The 24517-nt window shown below is 38.1% G+C and overlaps 1 protein-coding gene across 2 annotated transcripts in view; it reads right to left on the reverse strand.

Moving 5' to 3' along the window:
- ITGA4 (integrin subunit alpha 4) overlaps positions 1 to 15156 on the reverse strand; it is a 74980-nt gene extending 59824 nt beyond the window's left edge. The window contains exons 1-2 of one of the 2 annotated variants that reach the window (XR_001599371.2): positions 14700 to 15125; positions 14217 to 14338 (exon numbers count right to left, since the gene is read on the reverse strand). Coding sequence is in view for 1 of the 2 variants with exons in the window: in XM_016164610.2 (XP_016020096.2) it covers positions 14217 to 14338; positions 14700 to 14896 (319 nt within the window). In the remaining variant the exon portion in view is untranslated. Of the gene's footprint in view, positions 1 to 14216; positions 14339 to 14699 lie in introns of both variants that reach the window. The other variant, XM_016164610.2, reaches the window with a different exon arrangement.
- Between the last annotated feature and the right edge of the window lie 9361 nt (positions 15157 to 24517).

The raw sequence follows: 24517 nt of genomic DNA on the forward strand, positions 1-24517 counted from the left end.
CTTGGAATTGATAGGGAATCTTCCTGCAGCCCAAACTCTGATAAAGATGGTCTGGGTAGAAACAGCAGATCTCTATGTTAAAACTAATAAAAAGGAAGGGAAGCGGGACAGAAAGAGAGAAAAACAATTGTGTTGTGTTGGATGGGTAAGGTCCAACATAGAGAATTGTTACTGTGGCTACAGGATGCCAGCATAATTGAAGGAAAGTGAAAGAATGACAAGGAATTTTAACGTACATTGTAATGCAATTTTCAATTTGACTTTTTCACTAAAACTACGTTTTTTTTTAACTAATGTCAAAATAGATGCTAAATGGTAGATTCTGTTTACCTGAAGTTTGAAGTTCCTGTTATTTACAATAGACACTTAAATGAAATATCCTCTATCAAAATACCAGAGTCTTCTAAATTTACAGACACCCAGGAAACTGAGCAGGAGGAAAATTAAGGGCAGGACATGAAGGTAACAAATAACGGACCTCTATTAAAATGTGGAATATTTAATGGACACTTTCATCAAAATTATAACCCAATATTTGGAAACAAATTTACTGTTCTAGAGACGCCACCCAAAAGTTTAAAAATAGTAAGTATATGATAGTTTAGAACCACACAATACCATGTAAATTGCTGGATAAAAATGGCTAAGTTTTTATGTGTAAAAATAGTGAATTGTTATTGTCTGTTTCTCGGCTGAGTTCTTGTCTTTTTAAGTTTTTAAATGAAGACTAGAGAAACACGTGTGATTAAATTGTTTTCTGGAGCCAGAGATAATTCCACATTGTATCCTTTGTTTCAGTTTTAGCTCCACCATGTGACATCACAATGTCACCACAGCTCAGTCTCACTCTCACACTCGGTCTCACACACATCATTAGCAACTTACTCACTTTCCCACTTTATCGATGTCGCTTCCCTCAAACATCTTCCATTCCGTGTCTGAGTATCTACAAGACCTCTGAGACACCAATGCCCCCTTACACCTCACATACCCTTCTTCTCAGGCCTTTGGTCTGAGTTACACCACCAGCTTTCCTGCTTCTTCAGCTTACAGATGGCAGATCATGAGACTTTCTCAGCCTCTGTAACTAAGGGAGTCAATTACTATAATAAATCTCCTCTTAGACAGACAGAAAGATCTATCTACCCAATTGGTTCTGTTCTCTGGTGAACCCTGACAAATACAAGTACTACCATGTTTATTCACAACTATCCTGTCTACTTCCGAGGCTTAGTAAATAAAGACCTAATTCATTTTGACCAGAACTGCATCTGTTCAGCATGAGCCTATCCTTAACACATATCCCAGAAATGTGTGCTGAAAACAGGTCAATAAATGAAAAACGATTTAAAGCTTCAACTGTGGTTCGACTGTCTTCTGTTTTTTTTTGTATCTTAATTAGAAATATGAGTCCAAAGAAAGAACACATAGGCAAAAAGGAAATTCACATAACAAAATCATGAAACGATTATCCTTCCACATAAGAAATAAAAATTAATTCTAATAAGTAAACAGATACACAGACACATTTATACAGGTTTCTCCTTTTTCACTTCCTAATATAGCTTCTGCTAGCAACAATAATACTGAGGTACTTTTAGCACTGGTCAAAAGACAAGATCAATTCAAAGAACAGCCTGTAAGTCCCCACTACTGTTCTGAGTCTTTTCTTAATTTCTAGAAACTTTTTTTTTTTTTTTTTACCGTTTTCTTCTGTAGTGTGTGCAGAATCTTGGCAGAGAAGTACAGCCTTCCCAGCGTCAGCTTATGCTTAGTGCCTTTCTCCAGAGCTTTCCCTTAACCTCGCTTGATCCTAAATCAACTCTTTTATCATGTGGTTCTCGGCCTTGACTGGATATCAGGATCATCTGGAGGGAACTTTGAACAAATGCCAACACCTGGATCTCACTCTGAGGTGCAGATCTGATGTGTCCGGGTTGAGACCCAGACATCAGAATTTTTTGAAAAACTCCCCAGGTAGCTGTAGTGTGCAGTTGGGCTGGCGAGCAACTGCCCTACAATGTAAATGGTTATGCCTTTTCCTATATTATATCATATTTAAGAAGAAACTACTTCCTTTTAAAAAGAATAATAATAGCTTTTTTGTCCTTGGTTTTAGCTAGATATTGAAACAGGATATAAAATGTTAAGCAAATTTTCTTCATGTGGAAGTACACTATTTCTAATTTGGTCAGAAATGACGATTATTAAAACTGTCATGAGGAAGATAATTCTCATGAATTTCCCTGACAGAGCATCATAAATAAACTCAGATTATCTTTATATTTTACCCAAATGTCATACTGAAATGATTTATAATTTGGTTTTCAACTCAGCTCATACATTACTAATCTAAACTCAGTAAATCAAATCAGCTTCATAATTGAAAAAGTACTTTACATGGTCTAACATAAAAGAGGACAGTAGAAATTAACATGTGATAATTTTCCATGCTTTTGTTCAACTAGAATGACTAATTCTTAGTGCGGTTGAATGCATTTTCCCCAGTAGAAATTACAAATACAAAGCCATATTAAAATCATACCCCTCATTCTAAAATGTAAGCCTATCTTTCTCTTTTCATTTTTTCTCTTCTTATTCTAAAACGTAAGCCTATCTTTCTCTTTTCTCATTTCAATAAAATATAAAGATGTGTGCTTATCTCTTCAGTTTGTATGTCCATCTACTGATTTTGCATTAGTACACATATGTGTATATAAATGTGAATAAGCAATAATTCCAATAGTAGACTGTAAAGGATGTTAGCACAAAGCTAATTAGGTACACTTTATACTTCCTCCCTCCTTCATATCAACCAGGGCATTTTGTTGACTGTGGCATTCCCACAGTATAAAACAGGGCCTTAGAAGCAGAAGGCAGGAACAAAGTATGTATTTGCTGAGGGAGGGAATTCTGAAATACATTACACCAGCACAAAAATCCTCCACTAGACTAATAATCCTTTACTGCAAAACTTTCACCAAACTCTCAGGGATCTAAGCTTTGGAGAGATCTTCCTTCTCTACTATTCTTCCCTACTTCTCTTTCAAAATATTATTTTTTTAAGTTTTAAGACAGTAACAGATGGTCTGAAGGGAAACTGTTAGCAGGTCTGAGGGTCTTTACAAAGTGTAGTAAGTGAGTAGGATTCTTTAAGATTGAGATCAGCTGGGGCCACAGGAGGTGCCTATCTCAGAGCCTTTCCGCAAGGATTATGGGGAGTAAGTGAGATCTGTGTGAAGGGCTTCAGCCAGAGCCTAGCATTGAAAGCACACAAATGTTAGTTGATGTTGACATTATTATTATTATTTTGAGGATTAAGCTAAATATGATTAAGCTGTATGTATGTCATGGCATATATCCTCCTCCATGAAGTATTTGCAGCACCTTGCTGTTCTCGGTGAGGCGTTAACATACACATTAACTCATTTAATTCTCAGAGGAGCAACAGCAGACTATTTTACCAATCCCATTTTACAGATGAGAAAATTGAGTCTTAAAGAAGTAACTTGTCTGAAGTCATGAGGCTGGTAAATAGAAAAGATTAAAATAAAATATTTGTCAGAAACAGGGCATGTATTACTCCCATGACCCTACATATATATATAACAGAAGTCTATAAATATTTCAGATGTGTGAATTAACTGAAATCGATTTCACTTCCTAAATCTTCGAACATGTGCAAAATATCACAAATCTGCCCACAGACTGTATAGCCAACTATTTAGTGTTCAAGAAAAATGTCACTTACTTGGTCCCTATCTTGCCCTGCCCTTTCCCTCAATTTACATCAGCTCTCAGTACTCCGGCATTTCCACTAAGGAAAGACCAAGGGGAAAGGTCAGACCCAAAGTTCTTCTTTCTATAACTTGTTGACAGCTTGAGTGAAATGCTCTGTGGGTATGTGCATTTGGGACTTTTGAATGTAAAGGCATGCTTGGTTTATCTGCCTGTGTACTGTGCTATGGCTTCCCCACGGCTTCAGACATTTGATTGGGGCACTGAGTCTGGATTTCTAGCTACTCAGACAACATATATAGTTATCTGATTATTCAAAACATGTGATGTGATTTCAAGTTTAAGAAAAATAAAGTCTTTACTTCTACCAATTGCTTTTTTAGAGTTGAATTTCTATTCCACTGAAAGGAAAGTCCTATGTTTTGATCTATTCCACTCTAACTTTTCCTCAAATTATCCTGAAAAATGAATGACTCTTTCTACTCTATGTTTTATAAAGAGCCATTCATTCCAGATAGCTTTATTTGTAGAAGCAATAATTACTGAGTGAAAATAATTATACAATTTATTCCTCTATCTAAATTTTGAATATTAGAAAAACATTTGGGATTAAAAGTAAACAAATCAATTCAAATATGACAAGATTATAAGACCTACCATTGCATGGTTATGAATATTACAGAAAATTTATGCCTGTGCATACAAGACTGCCTGGCACCTAGTAGGTGTTCATTAAATGGTAAATGCTTCTCCTTCCCAGCATACCTACACTATGTTGATTTGGACTTCACCAGCAGAGGGAGCTCACAGTGCTGAGAGATTTGGTCAGCAGCCTTCAGCTCTTTAAGCCAAGGAGCCTCTTCTTTTAGTCTTTCTTATCTAACCCTAATTACTATTAAATCCATATGTTTACTATATTAAGCTATTTACTTTCCTCATGCATCTAATAAAATGTGATGATGATGTTTATAAAAGATAACAGTGATGTTTATGATGTTTATGAAGTCAATAGTAATAGCAAAAATAAAAAGTAAAATAACCCAAAATTTTGAGGTGATATGGGACATGAGAGTATTAAGCTTCTAAGACCATTGCCTCTACCTTCTCTAGTGGCAAACAAGAGTCAAACTATCAAAATAAACATCAAAATTAGAAACCATTCTCAAAGTATTTTCTTTCTGGAAAAATTGATATCTAAATGTTGTATTCTCAGAGTTTCTAGTCAAAATCTGAGAAATGGCTAATAACCATGCTCAATTAATGTGAGAAATAGCTCATAAAATCATAGGCCTGGAAAAGCCAGCTATTCCAGTCCTCTATTCCATTTTATTTTATATACCTTTTTACTAAATGATTTAACTCTATTTATTTTACTTTATTGTATTCAGAAAGAGAGTTCAACACTGAAGTTAACGTCGGCAGGAAGTAGTGTCAAGTTTTATGTTGTAATTTTATAAATCTGGGTTGATCCTGAGTCATCACTAGGCCTCAGAATTCTAGAAAGCAAGGTCTCTTAAGAACTTGATTCTAGGTTCAGGGTTTCCTTCAGGGACCGTAGGCCCAAACTTTTTCAAGTTCCTGTGGAAAACCTACACAAACACTTTACTAACTACAGTAGATAAATGTGCTGCAACTTATATATTTGGTGAGCATAATTTAAAGAGGGAATGTTGTTTTACAATAGTTACCAATATTTATTATATGCTTCCTATGTATCAAGCATACTTTTATTACATGTAAACAAATATATTAACTCATTTAGCTTTTATTACATCCCTATGAGTGGTATTATTATCCCAATTTCATAGATGGAGAAGCTCTGGAAGATTAAGCATCTTGTCCAAAGTCACCCCTAATAATTGGGGGAGGGGGCAAAAGGATTTAAATCCACTGTCAACCACCACTCTATATTACCTTGCAATGATTTGCTATTAACACTTTTCCTTGTTAAGCAAGAAAAGAACCCAAATAGTGACATTATTAATAATCCTATACTAATTTTATTTCTATAATAGACCTACTAAGATAGTAATATTAATTTCCAAGTTTAGAAAATAAGAAAATTCTCTTCTTCCATGGTTTTTAGTTAACCTCCTGGATTTAAGGATTTATAGGAAACACTATCACTAATATATGGATATCATTTGAAATAAGAACAATACAAAAATAACAAAAAACTCCATGGAAACCTACACTCATTGCTAAGGGGTCAATATTGAAGTTCTGTGCTTGTCTTTGGAATTCATATGGTAGGACAGAGGAAGTCAGGAAGACAGAAATGTTTAAAAATATGTGAGAGAAATAAAAATCAGTCAGGGAGTCCGTGGCATTGTCCCGCACTGGTGGAGGGTCAGACAGAGGTGAGTTACAGATAGCAGAGGACAGCTCTCTGTACGAAGTTTAAAGAATGGAATAAGACATTGCAAAGACAATAATTTGCAAACAAATTATTGTCTAACGAATACCGGAAAACTTTCACAAGAAAACAAAGTACGGTATCAGGCTGAGGTAGGCTTAGATTATCTGTCCACCTGAATTTCTTGCCTTCTCAACTGAGTTGTTTGAGAGCTGCAGCCGTGTCTTATTCAACTTTCTATTCCCAGTACTTAGCAAATAATTGACAGAAATTATTTAATTAATGAATGAAGAACCCAGTTAAAAGAGTTGTTGACACTTGCTATCAATATTTTCTCACTATTATTTCTCAACCCTCTGCAGTCTAATTTCACCACCAAAACTGGTCTTACCAAGGTTACTGATGAATTGATTCTCTCTAAATCCAATGAAATCTCCTAAGTTCTTACCTGGCTTAACTTCTTGTCAACTTTTGATACCATCAACTACTCGCTCTTTTCAAAATCTCTCCTCTTCAAACTTTCATAATGCCACATTGACCTGATTTCATTGTTACCCCTTTGGCTTCTCCTCAGTCATTCCTTTTAGGTTCCTTTTTTCTTCTCCAGTGGTTTTCAACGACGGTTGAATACTGGTATCGTTTGAGGACTTTTGGAGAATTCTGATGCCCTACTAAGGATTTTGAACTCAATTCTAATGTGTGTTTCAGAGAGATTTTCCATACCACCACAATTCTCTAACACTGTCTCAGTGCCCTACAATTCAACTAAACTCTGACACTATCTAATAGGAAGTAGCATCAGATCCCACAGGTTAAGGGCTCAGTCCTACAGGACAGCCCCCACGCCAAACAGACACATGCTTTAGGTGCCAATTGCAAGTTTAGATTGTCACCTGTGCTTGTGACCAATTGGCTATAGGAGGTTTCAACTATCTTCTCCTTGGTTTCAGTTAATTTACTAGAGCAGCTCACAGAACTCAGAGAAACATTTTACTTACTGGATCACCAGGTTATCAGAAAGCACATAACTCAGGAACAGCCAGATAGAAGAGATATATAGGACAAAGTATGAGAAAAGAGTGCAGAGCTTCTATGCCCTAAGGCACTCTCCTTGACTCTCCTTATGTTCACCAACCTGGAAGCTCTCCAAACCCTGTCCTTCTGGATTTTTATGGAGGCGATATTACATAGGCTTGATTGATTAAATCATTGGCCATTGGCAACTGATTCAACCTCCAGCCCCTCTCCCCATCCTGGAGGTCAGGGGAATGGGACTAAAAGTTCCCACCCTTTAAACACATGGCTGGCTCCATAGGCAACCAGTCTCCATCCTTAGTGGGGTCCGAAAGTCACCTCATTAACATAATAAAAGGCATCTTTGTCTCTCATCACTCAGGAAATTCCAAGGGTTTTAGAAGCTCTGTGCTAGAAACAGGGACAAAGACCAAATATATATTTCTTATTATAAATCACAATATCACAGTACCAGGAATTTTATTAATTTGGGATGAACGCTGGTATTCTTGAAGCTTTTAAAAGACTCTAACTTGCAGCCAGAGTTGAGTAGCACTGTTCTATCTATTTCTCAAGTTGTAAGCATCCTCTGGGATCTATTCTGTGCCCTCCACAGCAGTGGCTCCCTACCCCAGGGCTGCAGCAGGAGGTGAGTGGCAGGCAAGCAAGCGAAGCTTCATCTGTATTTGCAGCCACTCTCCAGCACCGGTATCACCACCTCAGCTCCACCTCAGATCATCAGGCATTAGATTCTCATAGGAGCACCTGTCCCTGGTGTCTAAAAGGTTGGGGACTGTTGCTCTAATCCATTCACCTAGAGAGTTCCCAAGTTAAATTCATTCACATCAGGGCTTTGATCATCAATAATCTTCAACTCTGAAGTGACAAACTTCTTCTGCCCACAAGACCCATACATCCAGCTGATTACCAGATATTTATTTCTGTGTCTCGTGGGACATAGCACCATCATTCGTCTAACAGCCCAAGTCAAAATCTTCAATACCATCTTCAAAACTTCTTCCCTTTCATCTCTATTATTTAATAATTACCAAGTCCTATTGAATCTGTCTTTTAAATAATGGTAGTGTGGTTGAAAAGCGGGCCACATACTAAACTTGACAAGCTCAGAGGAGGCCAGCAGGACAAACCCTAAAACTCAGACTGAAAGTAACCACACGGGGTGGTCTGAACACAAAAATTCCTAACTAAAATCGAGTCATGGTGTGTATTCACATCCTAACCCTGTAGCTTCCTTGACAAATGTCAATTTTTACCTTAAATGAGCTTGTCTAGTGTCTTCTTGCATCCAAGATAACATACCTTTGAAATGTCAGAATAATCTTTTCCAGACCCCTGAGGGGCCAACCTCTGGCACCAAAGCAGGAGACCACAGAATCTTTCATCAGCTTGTTTCCCATATACCATTTCTATTTGCTCTAACTGTTAATTATTAACTATCTTATACTCGCCATTGTAAAGGAAGTATGTGTCTCTCCATTTTACTTTTTATTCAATCCCAGAGATTTCCCAACCCCCACTTTGCTTTCTCCCATCCCATTAATCTATCATCGCCAATGGATTTCATGTAATCCTCTTTATGCCTCCTCCTTTAATACTAATGTATAAAACCAGCTGCAAAACTGCCATACTCTACTCTGGAGCATTTTCTCTATCTGTTGAGATTTTGCTTCCCGGCAATTGTCATTAGTATGGGCCAAATAAACTCATAAAAATCCTCTACAGGTTTGGAATTTCTTATATCAACAGCAGAATTTCTATTTTTCTTCATTCCTACTGCCACTGACAGTATAAGCACGAATCGTATGTAGCCTAAATTATAACAAAATCTTTTACAACTGTCTCAATACTTTCATTCTTGATCCATTTACTACAAATCATTCACAACTCTGCAAGGAGAAGTATCTAAAACACAAATCTAATCATGTGACTCCCCAGCTTTAATGACCTTAACACAAATTCATAATCCTAGAGAGCTTAGGAAATTATACCCCAAATAATCCCTTTTTTACCTCTCCAACCAACCACCCACTTCACACTCCACAGTCCACCTGTATACATTTTTCCTTCAGTTCAAAATGTCATGCTGTAAAAAGACTTCAGAGCCTTCATGCACGCTGTTTCCTCTGTATGGAAATATCTCCCATAACCTCTTCCTCTAACTCCTGATTTTCATTTAGTTCCCCACTTGAACATCAATTCCTCCAGAAGACATCACTTTATTCTCTTAACTAGATTAAGTTTTCTCACCATGCTTTCCTATAATAACCTAACCTATGGACTGTAAACTCCTTGGGGCCAAGAACAGTGTTTCTTTTGTATGGCCAGGTTCTGGCCCTTTGGCATCTCTAAATAAATGACTGAATGAATAAATGACCCTCATGTACAACGGATTACCATATCTGACCCCCAAAACTGTTGCCAAGAGGAGATTTTTTTTAGTCAGTAATATTACTTGGTGATCAAGTAAACTCAAAGTAAAAAATACAACGCATTTAGAAAATCTCGTCTCTCAAATTATGTGGAAATCATTCTTTCAGAGATCGAATTTGGGAAATTGCTGGAAATCAGGGAATTTAACTCTCTTAACATGACAGTTTATTAATGAAGCTCTCTGTCTTGATTTTCTGCATAATTACCATAACAACCTATGTTCAGGGATGATTTTTCAAAATGACCAGTGTGTATCAACTCAGCTTCACAAACCACAATTTAAAGAGTATTGAAAATGAAAAAGAAAAGGAAAGTTATCAAGAACATATTTAAAGTTTCAACAGTGAGAGCTTTGCCTTTTAATGTTAAGCTAATAATTCCTGCAAATCAGGCAGAAATGAGAATGAGATAATCGTTAGATTAATGATGCAATGCTAATTGACTTAACCTTTTCCAAATAGGTTATGTAATATAAACCAGGAGGCTGGCCAAAGTAATATAATTTCCAGAAAGATATCTGAAGTGGAATAATGATGACAAACTTATGATGGACCATTGTTCTTTTCAGTAAGGAGAGGCAGAAGCAGCGAGCTTAAAGGTCTGTTAACTGTACAATGTTTGGTCTGGAAAAACAAAGTGAAAGCCCCATGCATAGACACTGGTAAAACACCTGCTAAAAAGTTAGTGTTATTTTATGCAGGGAAGTTACGTTTCTCTAGAGCAGTGCTGTCCAACAGAAATATAATTCAAGCCACATATAAGATGTTTTATATGATAGCAGTCACATTAAAAAAGTAAAAAGAAATAAGTGAAATTAATTTTAACAATATATTTTATTTAACTAAATAAATCTAAAATATTATCATTTAAATATGTAATCGGTATTAATTTTTAAATACTTATTTCAACATGCAATCAATATCTAAAAAATTAATGAGGTATTATATTTTCTTTTTTTTTTGTACTGCCTTCGAAATCCTGTATGTAATTCATATTACAGCACCTATCACTGTGAACTAGCCACAGTGCATGTGCTCAATAGCCATATGTGGCTACTGGGTGCTGCATAACTTATGGAACTTTAGAGTCCATTATCCAGAAAAATGTGTGTGTGTGTGTGTGTGTGTGTGTGTGTGTGTGTGTGTGAGATATTATTAGTGGCAACTCCGAAATAATGAAAGACCTGGAATGTCTTTTGAATAACCAGCTAGAGACAATTTTTAAAGTATAATTTTATAATCATTTATATATTTTATGTTCTAATTCTTTTGAATATTGGTAATCTATGAATGGACTATGATTAACTATTGTACTATGGAGTCATTATTTAAGTTGCCTTAATTTCACGACCATCTGTGATCAAAATTTCCTTTTAAAAAGCTTTAGTGAGGATGCAGTGTCTGAGTAGAAAAGCAAGCGGACATGTGGCAATCATTGTGGCTTCCTCAGACACAGAGTTTTCATGAACAAGTCTAGGCTCAAACTCTCCTCATGGGACACTATTTTCCTTTGGTTCACAGAGGAAGGTACCAAGGGGCTGAGAGGGGAGACACTTCTCAGGCAGGCAGAGGTCAGGGAAGCCTGTTTGCATGCAAAAAGAAAAGCACTTCTGTAGTCAATTCACTTTAATGAAAGAGGTGTCTTACTCTCAACATCTCACACCCAGAACATTCTAGATAAATGGGCATTTGTTGTTCACTTCTGATTATGACTACAGGGAATATACCATGGTATGCGACAACATTATCCACAAAGGTGGGGGTCAGATAGGGACTGAGATAGTGATCTCTTCTTTTGGGGGGAATTGTCTGTCTGAATCAAACTTTGATATGAAATTCTGAGACCTAAAGACTAGTCCATGCAGATAGTATTTTGAATTGCATATGAGATGGGCACCATTTTTACATATCTTTCAATTTCATCTCCTTGAGAGCAAGTAATGCCATTCCAAATGAAAGAAAACACCTTACTGACTCAGCAGTCACAGTGCAATCTTTAGTTTTCAGATTTTTTGGTTGGGTCAACAAGAAATTATTTTTCACTGTGTGTGCCATTTCAACAGTTATCTTTTAATTTATACATTTAACTTTTTGTTTAGTTTATTAATTGTCTCTATTTATTAACCTCGATCTGCCTAAAATGGATAACATACAGATAGAGATTTAAGTAGGAAATAGCGATAATAAGAAATGAACTAATATTTTTAAATGTCTTTTATATATCAGGTGCTGAGCTAAGTGTTTTCCATATATTATAGTGAGACAGGACAACTGAAGCCATCTTCACAATCTATAGAATTAGAAGACTGTGTATGTGTATGTGTGTGAGTGTATGTATGTGTGTATATCTATATCTATATACATATATATGTAATATTTTTTTCCTGAAACATCCTCATAAAGAATACTGCAGAGCCCACAAACCTGAGAATCCTTAAATGTCTTTGGTTATCAATTTATTGTTCTTAGTGTTTCTTATCTAGACTTTATCCTCAATCCCTTATTTTATAGCTTCAAGTTACCTCTGCATTTCTTTATAAAAGGAAGAAAAGATACATTATTTAAAATGTTATATCGAAAGTAACTTTAGTCAGCTCTTTTGCAAATATTCAAAGCTATTACTACAGCTACTAGTATTTTAACCAGTAATTGAATAAAAATCTTGTCTTCCTTTTTGCCTTCCATGTCAGTCAATACTTTTTTTATTGACCAAAATTTTAAGTTAAAGTATCACTTTGGCTTGTCATTTCTAATTACTTCTCTTATTTACCAATCATGTTGATGGCAATCAAACTTTCACTCTGCTTTTATGTATTCATCTATCCATCCATCCATCCATCCATCCAATAAATCTTCACTTAAGTCATGTTTGTTGCTTATCTACTATGTGCTTATTTCTCTAAGGATATTTCTGTATGCTACACATGCCCAGAGAATTTAGGTTTTCCTTCAATTTTGAGAGAAATTATTATCTTAAATTTTATGTAATACTATGACATGATCTTTCCAGTTAAAACACTGACATCTGGAAATAGATTCAGTGCCCTTACAGACAGGAATTATGTGCTAAATACCAGTTTTTATAATGTCATGGGTCAGGAAACTATGACAGGACAATAGAAATGAAATTTTTCCCTCCTGAGACCTTATCAAGATCCTCTGGTGATCAAGGTTGCCTGCTCCATTCCCCAATTCTTTATCCCACAACTCTCTCATGCAATGAAAATTATGTTTTGCAGAATTATTCCAAATGGATAGGTTCGTGAATGTTTTATGCTTTCCTAGTCTGCCTTTTGGGATGTACAGTGCTTAATGAGAGTCTGGGGCTTATTCTACATGCTACAGACAACTCCTAGACTTTTATGGATGTTCTCTGAGTTAAAAATAAAAATCCCATTATGTATATACTCTATTTGAATTCCTTTAGATGAGGGAATCAGCTTCCTATTTGAGAAAAACCAAAGACTACTATAAAAAGAAAAGGGGTTAAAGACACAGTAACTAGCTTAGCTTAAAACTATTGATACCAAAATTAAATATGAAAAATGTATCAATTATATGACCTTTTATTCACCATTTACAGATGACTCATCAGTTCATCAGACAACATATTCGACTCTACATTGAATTTTGTTTGCATTGAAAATGCATACAAAAAAGAGAAGGGCTTGGACTTTGGACCCAAGCAGACCTGACTTTTTGACTTGGGAGTCCTGTCTCCCACTCACTAGCTGAGTAACCTTTAGAAAAAGTGCTTGCAGCCCTCAATGTTGAGTAGCAACATGCCAACCATGACTCAGTGGTGCTATGAGAGAGAGAGAGAGAAAAAAAAAAAGCAACGTATAGAGCAATGCTTAACAGTGTTTGTGACAAGACAGATTTGAATTAATATTAGTTCCCCTTTTTTCCCCCATGTGTCTGTGCAAAGCAAATTTGCTTTGGCTTTGAAATATGTACTTTCTCCTTTCTCCCATCAGAACACATTTTTCAAGTTGTCACAAATCTAAGAGGACACATTAAGGAATGACTTCAAATAGAAGTTTCCATTTAACATGAGAGTTTTTGATAAGATAAATTAATAATTATATGTTAAGCTTCATTTTAATTATACTAACAATGGAGAGTCCAAATTTTCCTGTGCTCTTCTTTTACACTTCATATTCTAAATAAAACTGTATCATTTTCTTTTTAAGAAAGCCCTTAGGCTAAATGACAGGATAAGGGATCAATGCCAACTGCTATTCCTGACCTGCCCCTTAGCCTGTTCTCTTTAATAAAGCTGGTAGGTCAAAGATGGAAATAAAATTCTAAAGTCGGCTTAGCTGTATCCTGCCCTTAATGTGTTGAGACTTTAAAAGGTATTTTACACACTGGAGTTGGCAGAGAGATGAAGAGAGGGCATTATAAGAAATTTTCTTATACGTAGTTTTGTCAGAGTACTGAAATTGTCATAGGCAAAGGGGAGTAAAATATTAACAGAAAAGGGGGACCATTTTATGTTAAGAAATGAAGATTGTGTGTAGTTAAGAGTGAAAATCATTCGCTTTAACCAAGTTACAGCCAACACGAGTTTTTCCAGGACTTGTTTTACCGTGGAGTCCACGAACGGCACAGGGGGAGGGGGGGTTCACTCGCTCCTAATCCCAGGTCCAACTCACCCAGCTGGAGCTGTTCGCATGTCCGATTTGGATTCTTTCCGATTACGCATCTGTAAATCGCCCCGGGATTGACCACAGAAGAATTGGCGAGCCAGTTGGCCGTGGGCGCCCCCACTATGAGCCTAAAGCAAGAAATGTGCGCGCAGACTTGAGCTGTGCTGCTCACTCAACCCCTGGTCTCAACAGACGTAACGTACAGCTGGCAGCGGGCCCACCCCCCTCCTCCTCCGCCCACCACCCCGCGTACCCAACCCGCCACCCCTAACTCTCAACTCCAGGGCCCTGCGTCGGAACGCACCCCGGGAGCTGGCACCTCAAGATAAGTTTCCCCGAATAGATATAGCTCCAGCGAGCAGGTCGTCGCAGTGTTTCCCTTCTGCCTCCTTCTGAGAGAGGAAAGTTTGAATTGGGTAGGGAATCCCTGAGGCACCCTTCCCTCCCTGCTCTGGGATGCCGAGAGCGCCCCAGTCTGACTCCACTCACCATCGGTTCTCCCCGTGGCTGTGCAGCACTACCGAGTAGCCAAACAGGGTGTTGGGGGCGCCCTGGTAGAGCAGCGCGCTCTCGGTGTCCACGTTGTAAGGGCGCCCGCTCCGGACCCCCAGGCACAGCAGCAGCATCACCGCCTCCGGGACGGCGGCCCTTCGGGGGCCCGGCCCGCTCCTCGCTTCCTCGGCCATGCGTTCTCGGAGGGGAACATTCAACACCAAACGGCACTGTCCCGAAGTTCTGCGGGATGAGACAAGGGACGGCTGGCCAAGGGGAAAAGCGTCCCAAGAGAGGACGCGCAGCGTGTTCGGCACAAGTGGGCAGAAGGGAAGCGGGGAGGAAGGGAGGAAGGGAGGGAGGGACTGAGAGAAGGAGGGAGGGGAAGTCAGCCACCGCGGGCGGAGCAATAGGGGCGGCCCGGGATGCAGACGCGCCCTAGGGGGACCCCACGCCCGGTGGCTGCAGCAGTGAGGAGCGGGTGCTCTCGCGGTCCCGGGCGGGAGCTGCTGGGTGGGGTCCAGGGCGTGGTGCAGGGCAGTTTCCCCCACGACTGCGCGCGGCTGCAGGGGGCGCTGGGGGACCTCCGCTGCTCAGGATGCTTGCCTCGGCCTGAGGCTTCACAGACCCCAAGGATAGCTGTGTGACTCGGATCCTTCGGGGCTTTGCCAAGAGTGGAGCTAGAAGGAGCACGGACTTCGCCTTCTAACCGTGGATGGGGCCTGAATGCGTACGGCGTGGCCCCAACTGTGAGCGAAGAGGCTCCACACTCTGCCTGGTGTGCCCCCAAAGGTCAGCCACAAACCCGGGCATGGGGACTGCGGCAGGGAGCCATCCAGATCTTTCATTGATAGTTAAGCGCTATATCGCGCTATATCTGATTTTGGGGGCATTAGCAACCGCTAGTGAATAACCAGAGGACCACAAATTTAAACAAACACAAGGAACTGAAGGCGACTGAGGTACAGCGACATTACGGCTGGCTATTCACTTCAAGACACTGAGCCCTGCGCCTTATGCCTACTTCCTTCCTCCACACACTTCCTCTAAAGTCCTTGGCTGCCTGTGCGAGGAGGCAGAATGGCACGTGGGTTTAGGCTGTTATGAGTCTAACAGCGAGACTGGATTAATATAGCACTGTGACTTGTCTCACTTTAACGAAGAAACCAGTTCTTATTGCTCCATCCTTTCTAGGCATCCGTCCAATTACCACCGGATACCCAGTATGAGGTCCAGAGACAGACACCATAATAAGCCTCGGAAGATACTCAACCCACAGCACAACACACCCGAACTGGGTTTGATTCTCATTCTTGTATAATCCATACATGACTTAGGTGTCTTTCCTGAACAACCAGAGACAATTACACTGATATTTGTAGGAGATGCAGGCCGAGTTTATTCATTATTGCTATGTGAAAAAAAAAAAAGAAGAAAGAAGAAAAAGGGTTCAACAAAGGGTGCGTGTATTAAAATCAGATGGAAATAGCACATCTTAAGTTGTAATGGCAGACACCTCACTGAAATACTCGTTCATTTATTCAGCATATTCACTGAGCTGGCACTTTGCAAGCCCAACAAGATACCACAGTGAGGGAGGCAGGACAAATCTTCAGGGAAAGTTTCAGTCCAGTGGCAGACAAACTTCTGCTAACTAGAGGAAGTTCTGAATGCTTTAACAAACACTTACTGAGAGATTTGAAGGACAAGGAGTGTCGAGATAGCAGTTTGAGAGGAGGAATGAGGACCAGCTCCAGCAGGGCCAGGTAGAGGAGCAGAAAGGGGTGGTCTTGGTGGAATTTTTAGTTGTCCACACAGGAATTATGCCAGGCTGACTAGGGAAGCAGGGACACATCATGAACCTAAGTCAGGTTAGAAAATTTTAACTCTATACTGGGGCTGACAGGAAGCTATTGGAAGCTTAGCTTGGACAGCTGTGGGTTTCAGAAGTGTGAAGAAAAGACTGAATAGAGAAAACTTAATTTTGGAGGCTTCTACAGTAATGAGTAGTGAGATGATGGTGCCTGAACTAGGTAGTAGCAGAGGAGGAATAGAGGAAATAATAGATTCAAGAGATATGAGAGACAGAACTCAATAAAATTTGGTGATAGTATTGGCAAATACAAATATGGAGCTGAGATGGAGTCAGGGCGACGCCCAAGTTTTGAGTTTGGGATCTTGGTATATGGTGCTAATTTATAGAGAAAAAACACACAGGGTAATGAGGTTATACATATGTGTATGTGCACTAATGGGCACACACATGGGGCACTAATGAATTAAGTTTCAGACGTGGGGTTTGAGATATTTATGGAGTGGCAGCCAAACCCAACCCAATTATTTTTACTTTTTTGTCAACAGACAAAATAAAGGGAATATTAATATTCGCAACAGTGAAAGACAAACAATGGCGTGTGATAAATCTATTGTAAAAATCAAAGGAAATTTATTCTAGAAAAGTAGCTATCAGGGCCCGTGCTGAAAGACTTGGCTGTTTTCTCCTACTCAGAATATTTCTTTCTGAGTAGATCTGCATGGTGATTTCAACCCAGTTCTACAACTAGCCCGTATTGTCATCATTCTGAAACAAGCAATCTCTCTGTAGTCACAACATTTCCAGCTGATGCCCAGTAAGCAGGTATATCAAAGGCACTTCCATACTCTCCAGACTGGCCATATCAGAGCCGCTGATCTGAATCCATATTTCTTTTCTTTTTTTTTCTTTTCTTTTCTTTTCTTTTCTTTTCCTTGGGGGGGGGGTGGAGGTTAGGGGCTTCGGGCGTCCGTCTTTTCGGGTATGTTCTTTTCTTTTCTTTTCTTTCTTTTTTCTCTTCTCTTTTCTTCTCTTCTCTTCTCTTCTCTTCTCTTCTCTTCTCTTCTCTTCCCTTCTCTTTTCTTTTCTCTCTCTCTTTCTCATCATCAAAATCTTATACGATGAAATCCACTCAACATAATTCTTTTCATAGCATAATTAATATGAGTAGCAGCCAATAGAGTCCTTGATGGGATAGGACCTTATTTCTATGATTGTGGTCATTGTTATGATTTCATCACCTTTCCAGAAACAGCCACCCTTTCTGATCTCACACACTCTGTTAGCCCCCAAGTTTCCTTCCTCCAAGATTTAAAGAACAGTTCTCTTGTCCTAAGTAAGCAAAAATGCAGGGTGTTTAATGTTGATTTAACAAAGGCTGAAGATATTGCCATCTCTCAAATCAATGCTTTTGTAGACAAGTTTGAGAATCAGGTAGGGAGGCGGTACATGCAGTGGGTAAAAGACTTCTAAGAACTAGTTATGCCTATTCCTCATACTCAACTGAACTTAAATATTCAGTCATTCAATTAATATGTGTCATATGATTAATATGCATCAAGTGCCACTCTGTGCCAGGAGCTGCCTTAAAGACTCAAATAAGAATAAAAATAAAATAAAAATAAAATAATAAAATAAAATAAAAGATATAAAATAAAATAAAATAAAATGAAATAAAATAAAATAAAATACAAGTAATCTCTATCCTTGCTAAGAGGCCCTCCCCAGTAGAAAGCATTCTAATATGGGCTCACCCAACTTCTCATTTGTTATCAAGAGTGAGCATTTCTCCTTCCTGAAAGCCTCTCTTTTTGTAATAGGATTTTTTCCCCCTTTCCCCCCAATTCTATCTGGCCATTCTGAGTCTTTTTGCTGGCTTCTTTCCCTCTACCCTAGTGTTGGAAAGCCTGGGGCTCTGTTCTGAGCCCCTGTTCTCGGCCCCCTTTCCTTCTTTTCCACTTCTCTCTTTGGAGATCTAACCCATTTCCTATGTTTTTAAATACCAGCTTAATAATACCCTTAAATACCACCATGAGTCCCCAGTTTATGTCTCCAGCCTGGGCCTCTCTTCTGAACTCCAGGTTAATATGTTTACTTCCTACCTGACGTCTCTACCTGGACATCTAGCAGGCATTGTGCAAATGACATATTTAAAACTGAGTTCCTGTTTTCTTACCCACATCTAAACTATTCCTCCACCTAATCTTCTCTTAAAAAAAATAACACTCCATCTGCCCAGTTGTTCAGTCCAGAACTTTGAAAAATAATCCTCGATTCCTCCCACTCTCTATTCCCCACACCTAATCCGTTAATAACTAAGTTCATTCAATTTGCCCTTTGTAATATATCTCAAGTGCATCCGTATTATCTTCTTCTGCCTTACTACAATCCTCTTCCAAACTGCAGTAATTTCATCTGGACTATTCAATAATCCACCTCCTGGTCTCCCTATTTGCTCCTCTCTCACATCATCAGTTTTCTACATAGAAGCTAAAGTGAACTTTAAAAATCCTAAGTCAAATCATGTATGCCACCCCTTTGCTTAAATCCTTTAGTTTCCCATTTCTCTTCCAGTATAAACCACACTTAACAATGTCTACAGGGACCCTATGATCTGGCCTATGACTTCTTTTCTAGCTGTCCATTGGCCACGTCCCCCAGAATCACTTTGCTTTAGCTGCAGTGACCTTCCTTAATTTACTTAAGTGCACTGAGGTTTTTTCATTCTCGAAAACTTTGCCTATCTTGTTCCCTCTGCTGGACACACAACCTCTGGCTTTTCACATGATTCTTCTCTTTTATCAGTCTCAGCTTGAAGGTCTCCTCACAGATTTTCCTGCTCATCCACTTAAATTAGGCGACCATGTTGTTCTCTTACAGACAGTGCTGTTCCGTTTCTTCAGAGCTCTTTAATTTATAATCGAGTATGGGTTTACCTTTTCCTTTTGTCTTCCTCTCTAGAATATGAGAGAACAACGAGTTGTGGCATTATTGTTGTTCACCACTATATCTCCAGCACCCTATATGCTGCCTGACGAACAGCAGGCAATCAATAAGTATTTTTTTGAATGTTCCTTATATGATTTGGACTGTTAAATCATTAATGTCATAAACAGAGAAATCTGGGTAGTTCTACAAGTTTATGTTCATGCATTTTTGCACGCAAAACAATGTATAAAATGTGGGTCCTAATCTCAAACAGTTTATAATTTACAAGGGGAGATATGTTATGCTTTAGCGGCTCAGAAAATATAGCCAAATGTGAATGCCATATACATTGAGGAGAAAAGAGACAGTTGTTTGCTAACCAATGATGTAGGCATAAAGGGCAGTTTGGAGACCTGAATTTGGGTAAGGTGTAGGGCAGAGAAAATGAAAGAACTGATATAATATATCGGGAAAAATTGCTGTGTATTGTCAGGTGCAGGTACTATGGAGAAGTAAAATATGACTGGCATTTTTATGCTGGACCCCTTTACATAAATATATATATAAAGGCAACCAGAAGGAAGAGTTGGACTAGGGAAGAAGGGGAGAGAGTCTTTGGATAATGCCGACTGGGTTCCAGAGATGAGTCTGAGATGTTGGTGGAACATTCATAGATATATCAGGTAAGTATTATTTAATTAATTTATTTATTTGACTTATATGTTATTTGATATCTTTAAATTATTAAATTAAAGTATGTAACATGTAAACACAGTGATGCATAAAAAGAGAATGTTTACAATCTCTCCCTGCCTTTCTCTAACCCAACCTTTTGAGGCATTCCTTTTCCTCAGTAAATTGAAAGCACCCAAGTGCTTGCCTCAAGGTCTAATATTGAGAGATCCAAACTAAGATACCTCAAAGATATATATTAGCCCAGATTTCCTGTTGCTTGAATATGAAACAATGCTTCTCATTTATAAGAGTTCTGAAACCTGGCAAGAAACTGTGTGAAAACACACTTCAGAATCCCCCACTCCTGGAAGACCCGGAGGCTGGGCATTTATCAAACTCATCCTCTACTGTTAGAGGGTTAACCTCTCCACACTAACAGGTGTCACCTGTTTACAGGCGAGCACGCTCCCAGGCGCCAGAGTCCTCCGGTGAAGAACAGAATGCAGGCGCCAGAGCTGGGAAGCTGCCAATGTGCTGCAATTGTCTCCCCAAGTAGCTGGGAGCTCAGGTAGTTCAAGGGGCGGGGCATTGATAGTACTATGTATAACATGTGATAAACAGATTTGGGACCCTTATTTTCTTTAAATGTGCATTCCAATAGGGCAACCAGGCAATAAATAATACTCAATAAACATTTTCTGTTTTTAGTCTTGTAACTTTTCAGGACGTTGATGATTTTTTCTACAGCACAAATATGAATATGCCATTTCCTCACTCAGAGACTCTTAATACCTCCACCCCTAACTCAACCCAATTAAATTAGAATGTCTTGCCTTGCCTGGGGCCTAATGGGCTCCATACTTGGCCTCAAACTAACTTCTTTCTTCCCACCTCAAACATAGCCTATTTTTTCCTTCCCTCTGGAAATGTTCCATTTACTTTGGGAAATTAACAGATCAAAAAATAACTATTTAAGCCAGTAGGTATCAAATGCCATACAAAATGGTGCACAACAGAGAAATTTAACAGACCAGTTTCTTCCGGCCAAGGTGTTCAGAACAATTTTTCTGGAGTAGAAAGGCAATTTTGGGAAATTTCACTTTTTACCAGTCTTTTCACATCTCCTGAAACTATTGATAGTTTATAACTTCTTAAACCAAATCTATATCACGTTTCGGTTCAGAAGAAGAAACAATTGTTTCTCTCGTTACATGTATAAAGGACCTAGTATAAAACCATTCTCTTTTCAGAGCACATGGTTATCATGTGACAGCATTTTAATCTCATAAGTAATCTGATCTGGAAGATTGGATTTGTGCATTAGAATGATTTAACAATTGATCCATGTATGATCTCAAAGTTTACAAGACATACATAGTTTATAGCCTCAATCTCTTCTCTTAGCAGAGGGCAGAGGCCATGTAAAATAAAAGTGCTACACGACAGCATTATATCTGAAGCGTCTCATATGCATGACCTCATCTTGAAAAAGAGAGTTCCTAGGCATTTTGCAAAGGTTCATGGTGAATACACAGTGTGAAATTGGTTAATCGTGGGTAAAGTTATATCACACAACAAACATTTATGTACATGTGTTCCAAGAACTTTGCAGACACAAAAGAAGTTAAAAATATGTTCTTATTCTTTAATTGCTGGCAATCTAAGTAGGCAGATACACAAACAAACTTGAAACCAGAAAACAATTTCAAAGCAACTTACAAAATACGTTATGAATATAGCACAAATTATTAATGTAATAGTGATGTCTTCAGAATAGCAAAGTGTTTTGTGGGGGGATTAAAAGAAATAAATTTAATCTTAGATTATCTTTCCTTTTTATCCCAAACCAGACCAAACTACAGGAACACGGAGATGAATGTCTTTGTAGACTAGATAAGAGAGATAAGAGAACATCAGAGACTAAAATATCATTGGTAAATAGGAGGAATGTAAACAGTAAAAAGAGGCCACACCACTTTGTAAGCACAATAATGAGCAATAAAATAATTTTATGTAGCAAAGTTTCCCAGTTTCCCAAATTGTTTAAACTCCAGTAGAAACTTGTGAAAAATGATTCTAATTTGAATTAATAAAATATAATAAACAATAACACAAACATAAAAATAATTTCGCCTTTGTTTCTCATCTATGCATTGGAAGACAAGCAGAAAGCTAGCAAATTCTATTTTTTGGTGCATATTGAACATTAACTTTGTTTATAACAGTTGTGCAGTATATTGACCTAGTAAATTTACTCCGTTTACAGAAACTAGAAAACCTATTTTAGTTTTAAAACCACATGTTGTTCATAAGGAATTTATTAGAATTGTGGATAAAAGTGAAAAAATCAATTTCAGGCCCATTTTCTAATTGCTGTCTGAATGATGGTACTACTAATTTGATATAATAATAATAATATAAATATTTTTTGTGTGTGGAATATAGAAATATATCTTACTATTTTCACATTTCACATAAATATCAGTGGGTTTCTTAAAAACCAGTTTTAGAACCATATAAGGATTTGGGAGACAATAAATCTGATAATGGAACTGCCCTTCTATTTTTACAGCTTCTTTGTTAATAAAATGAAAAGGTTCAATTAGATCATCACTAAAGTGATTTCCATTTCAACAATGCTATTGTTTTAAGTTGCCACACCCAGCTAGAGAACCCTGTTCTTTCAGAGCCTACAACAGGAATGAGGAATTCACACATAGACAGGCTGGTCAAGAGCATTCATTTCAGTTGATAACTCTAATCAAGAAGGCAAGATGATGTAAATGCAAAGAGAAAAATATAAATCTTGAATAAATGCCAACAACTATATGTCTGTATATCAATATACATAATCTGTCTATCTATCTATCATTTATCTATCTATCTATCATCTATCATCTATGGCTTAGTTAAGAATATGCAAAATAGAAAAATTTAACTTTTCTTTCCAGAAATGTTGGCTAACAGTCTTTTCTAGTTGTAATAAATATATATATATATATTTTGGCCTTTATCCCCAGTCCTTGGCTAGAGTTTCTAAAATCCTATAAATTCCTAAGTGATAAAGATGAAAGGAGCATGATATACATATATATGTATATATATGTATATTGAGCTCCTTTCCTTTCCTTTCCTTTCCTTTCCTTTCCTTTCCTTTCCTTTCCTTTCCTTTCCTTTCCTTTCCTTTTCTTTTTTCTTTTCTTTCTCCAATTCCTCAAATAGGTAAGTTTTAAAAAGCCCCTTGATTACATATATATGTATATATATGTATATTGAGCTCCTTTCCTTTCCTTTCCTTTCCTTTCCTTTCCTTTCCTTTCCTTTCCTTTCCTTTTTTCTTTTCTTTCTCCAATTCCTCAAATAGGTAAGTTTTAGAAAGCCCCTGAAAATGGAGTGCTTGTTGCCAGAGGAACCAACCAGGTAACTAGAGGATTAGAACACTTGACCCCATCCCTAACCTTAAAGGAGACAGAAGAAGGGCTAGAGATAATTTAATCAATTGTGCCTATGTAATGGAACCTCTTTAAAAATTTTACATGATGGGGTGTGGAGAGCTTTCAGGTTCATAAACACTTTGAGGTTCTGGGGGTGATGTGCCTAGAGAGGGTATGGAAGCTCTGCACATCTCCCCACCCCCATACCTTTCCCTATGCATCTTTTCCATCTGGCTATTCCTGATGGAATTTTATCCTTTATAATAATCTGGTAAACATAAGTAGTGCTTTCCTGAGTTCTGTGAGCTGTTCTAGCAAAAAAAACCTGAAGCTGAGGAGGGGAACATGGGAATCCCAAATTTTTAGTTGGTTGATCACAAGTACAAGAGACTCAGACTTGTGACTGGCATCCTTTTGTGGGACTGAGCCCTTAACCTGTGGGGTCTGTGCTAATTCTAGGTAGTTAGTGTCAGAACTGAATTAAGTCATAGGATACTCATTTAGTGTACGCAGGAAAATGGGGAACTACTTGGTGTGAAAACCCCACACATTTGGTGTCAGAAGTGATTAATGTAGAGAAAATACATAGTTTTTCTTTTCATTGACTAGTGTTTTATAATTGCCTTCTCCAGGACTCATTTCCCTTTGACCTCTTATATTTGTGGTCTTCTGATAAGTGAGACAATTAATTGCATTGGTATGGATCTTTACACTTTTCAAGTACATTTTCCAAGCTGCACTAAAATAAAGTAATTATTAGTAAAGCTTGAGATCTCAGGGACATCATAGTATGGTTTAAAAGCAAATGACACAAAATGCACCATGGTATATATGTAGCCAAGACTACATTTTTAAACTAAAAAGAAACAATCATGTGCACACGATTTTCATCATAGGCTTAATCTAGAAGTTATTTTCCTCATCACTAAGTGAGCAAATAAGATCAGTACTGCAGTACTCAGAGA

Source organism: Rousettus aegyptiacus, unplaced genomic scaffold (assembly GCF_014176215.1).
Source record: "Rousettus aegyptiacus isolate mRouAeg1 unplaced genomic scaffold, mRouAeg1.p scaffold_m13_p_2, whole genome shotgun sequence".
NCBI classification, from domain to species: Eukaryota; Metazoa; Chordata; class Mammalia; order Chiroptera; family Pteropodidae; genus Rousettus; species Rousettus aegyptiacus.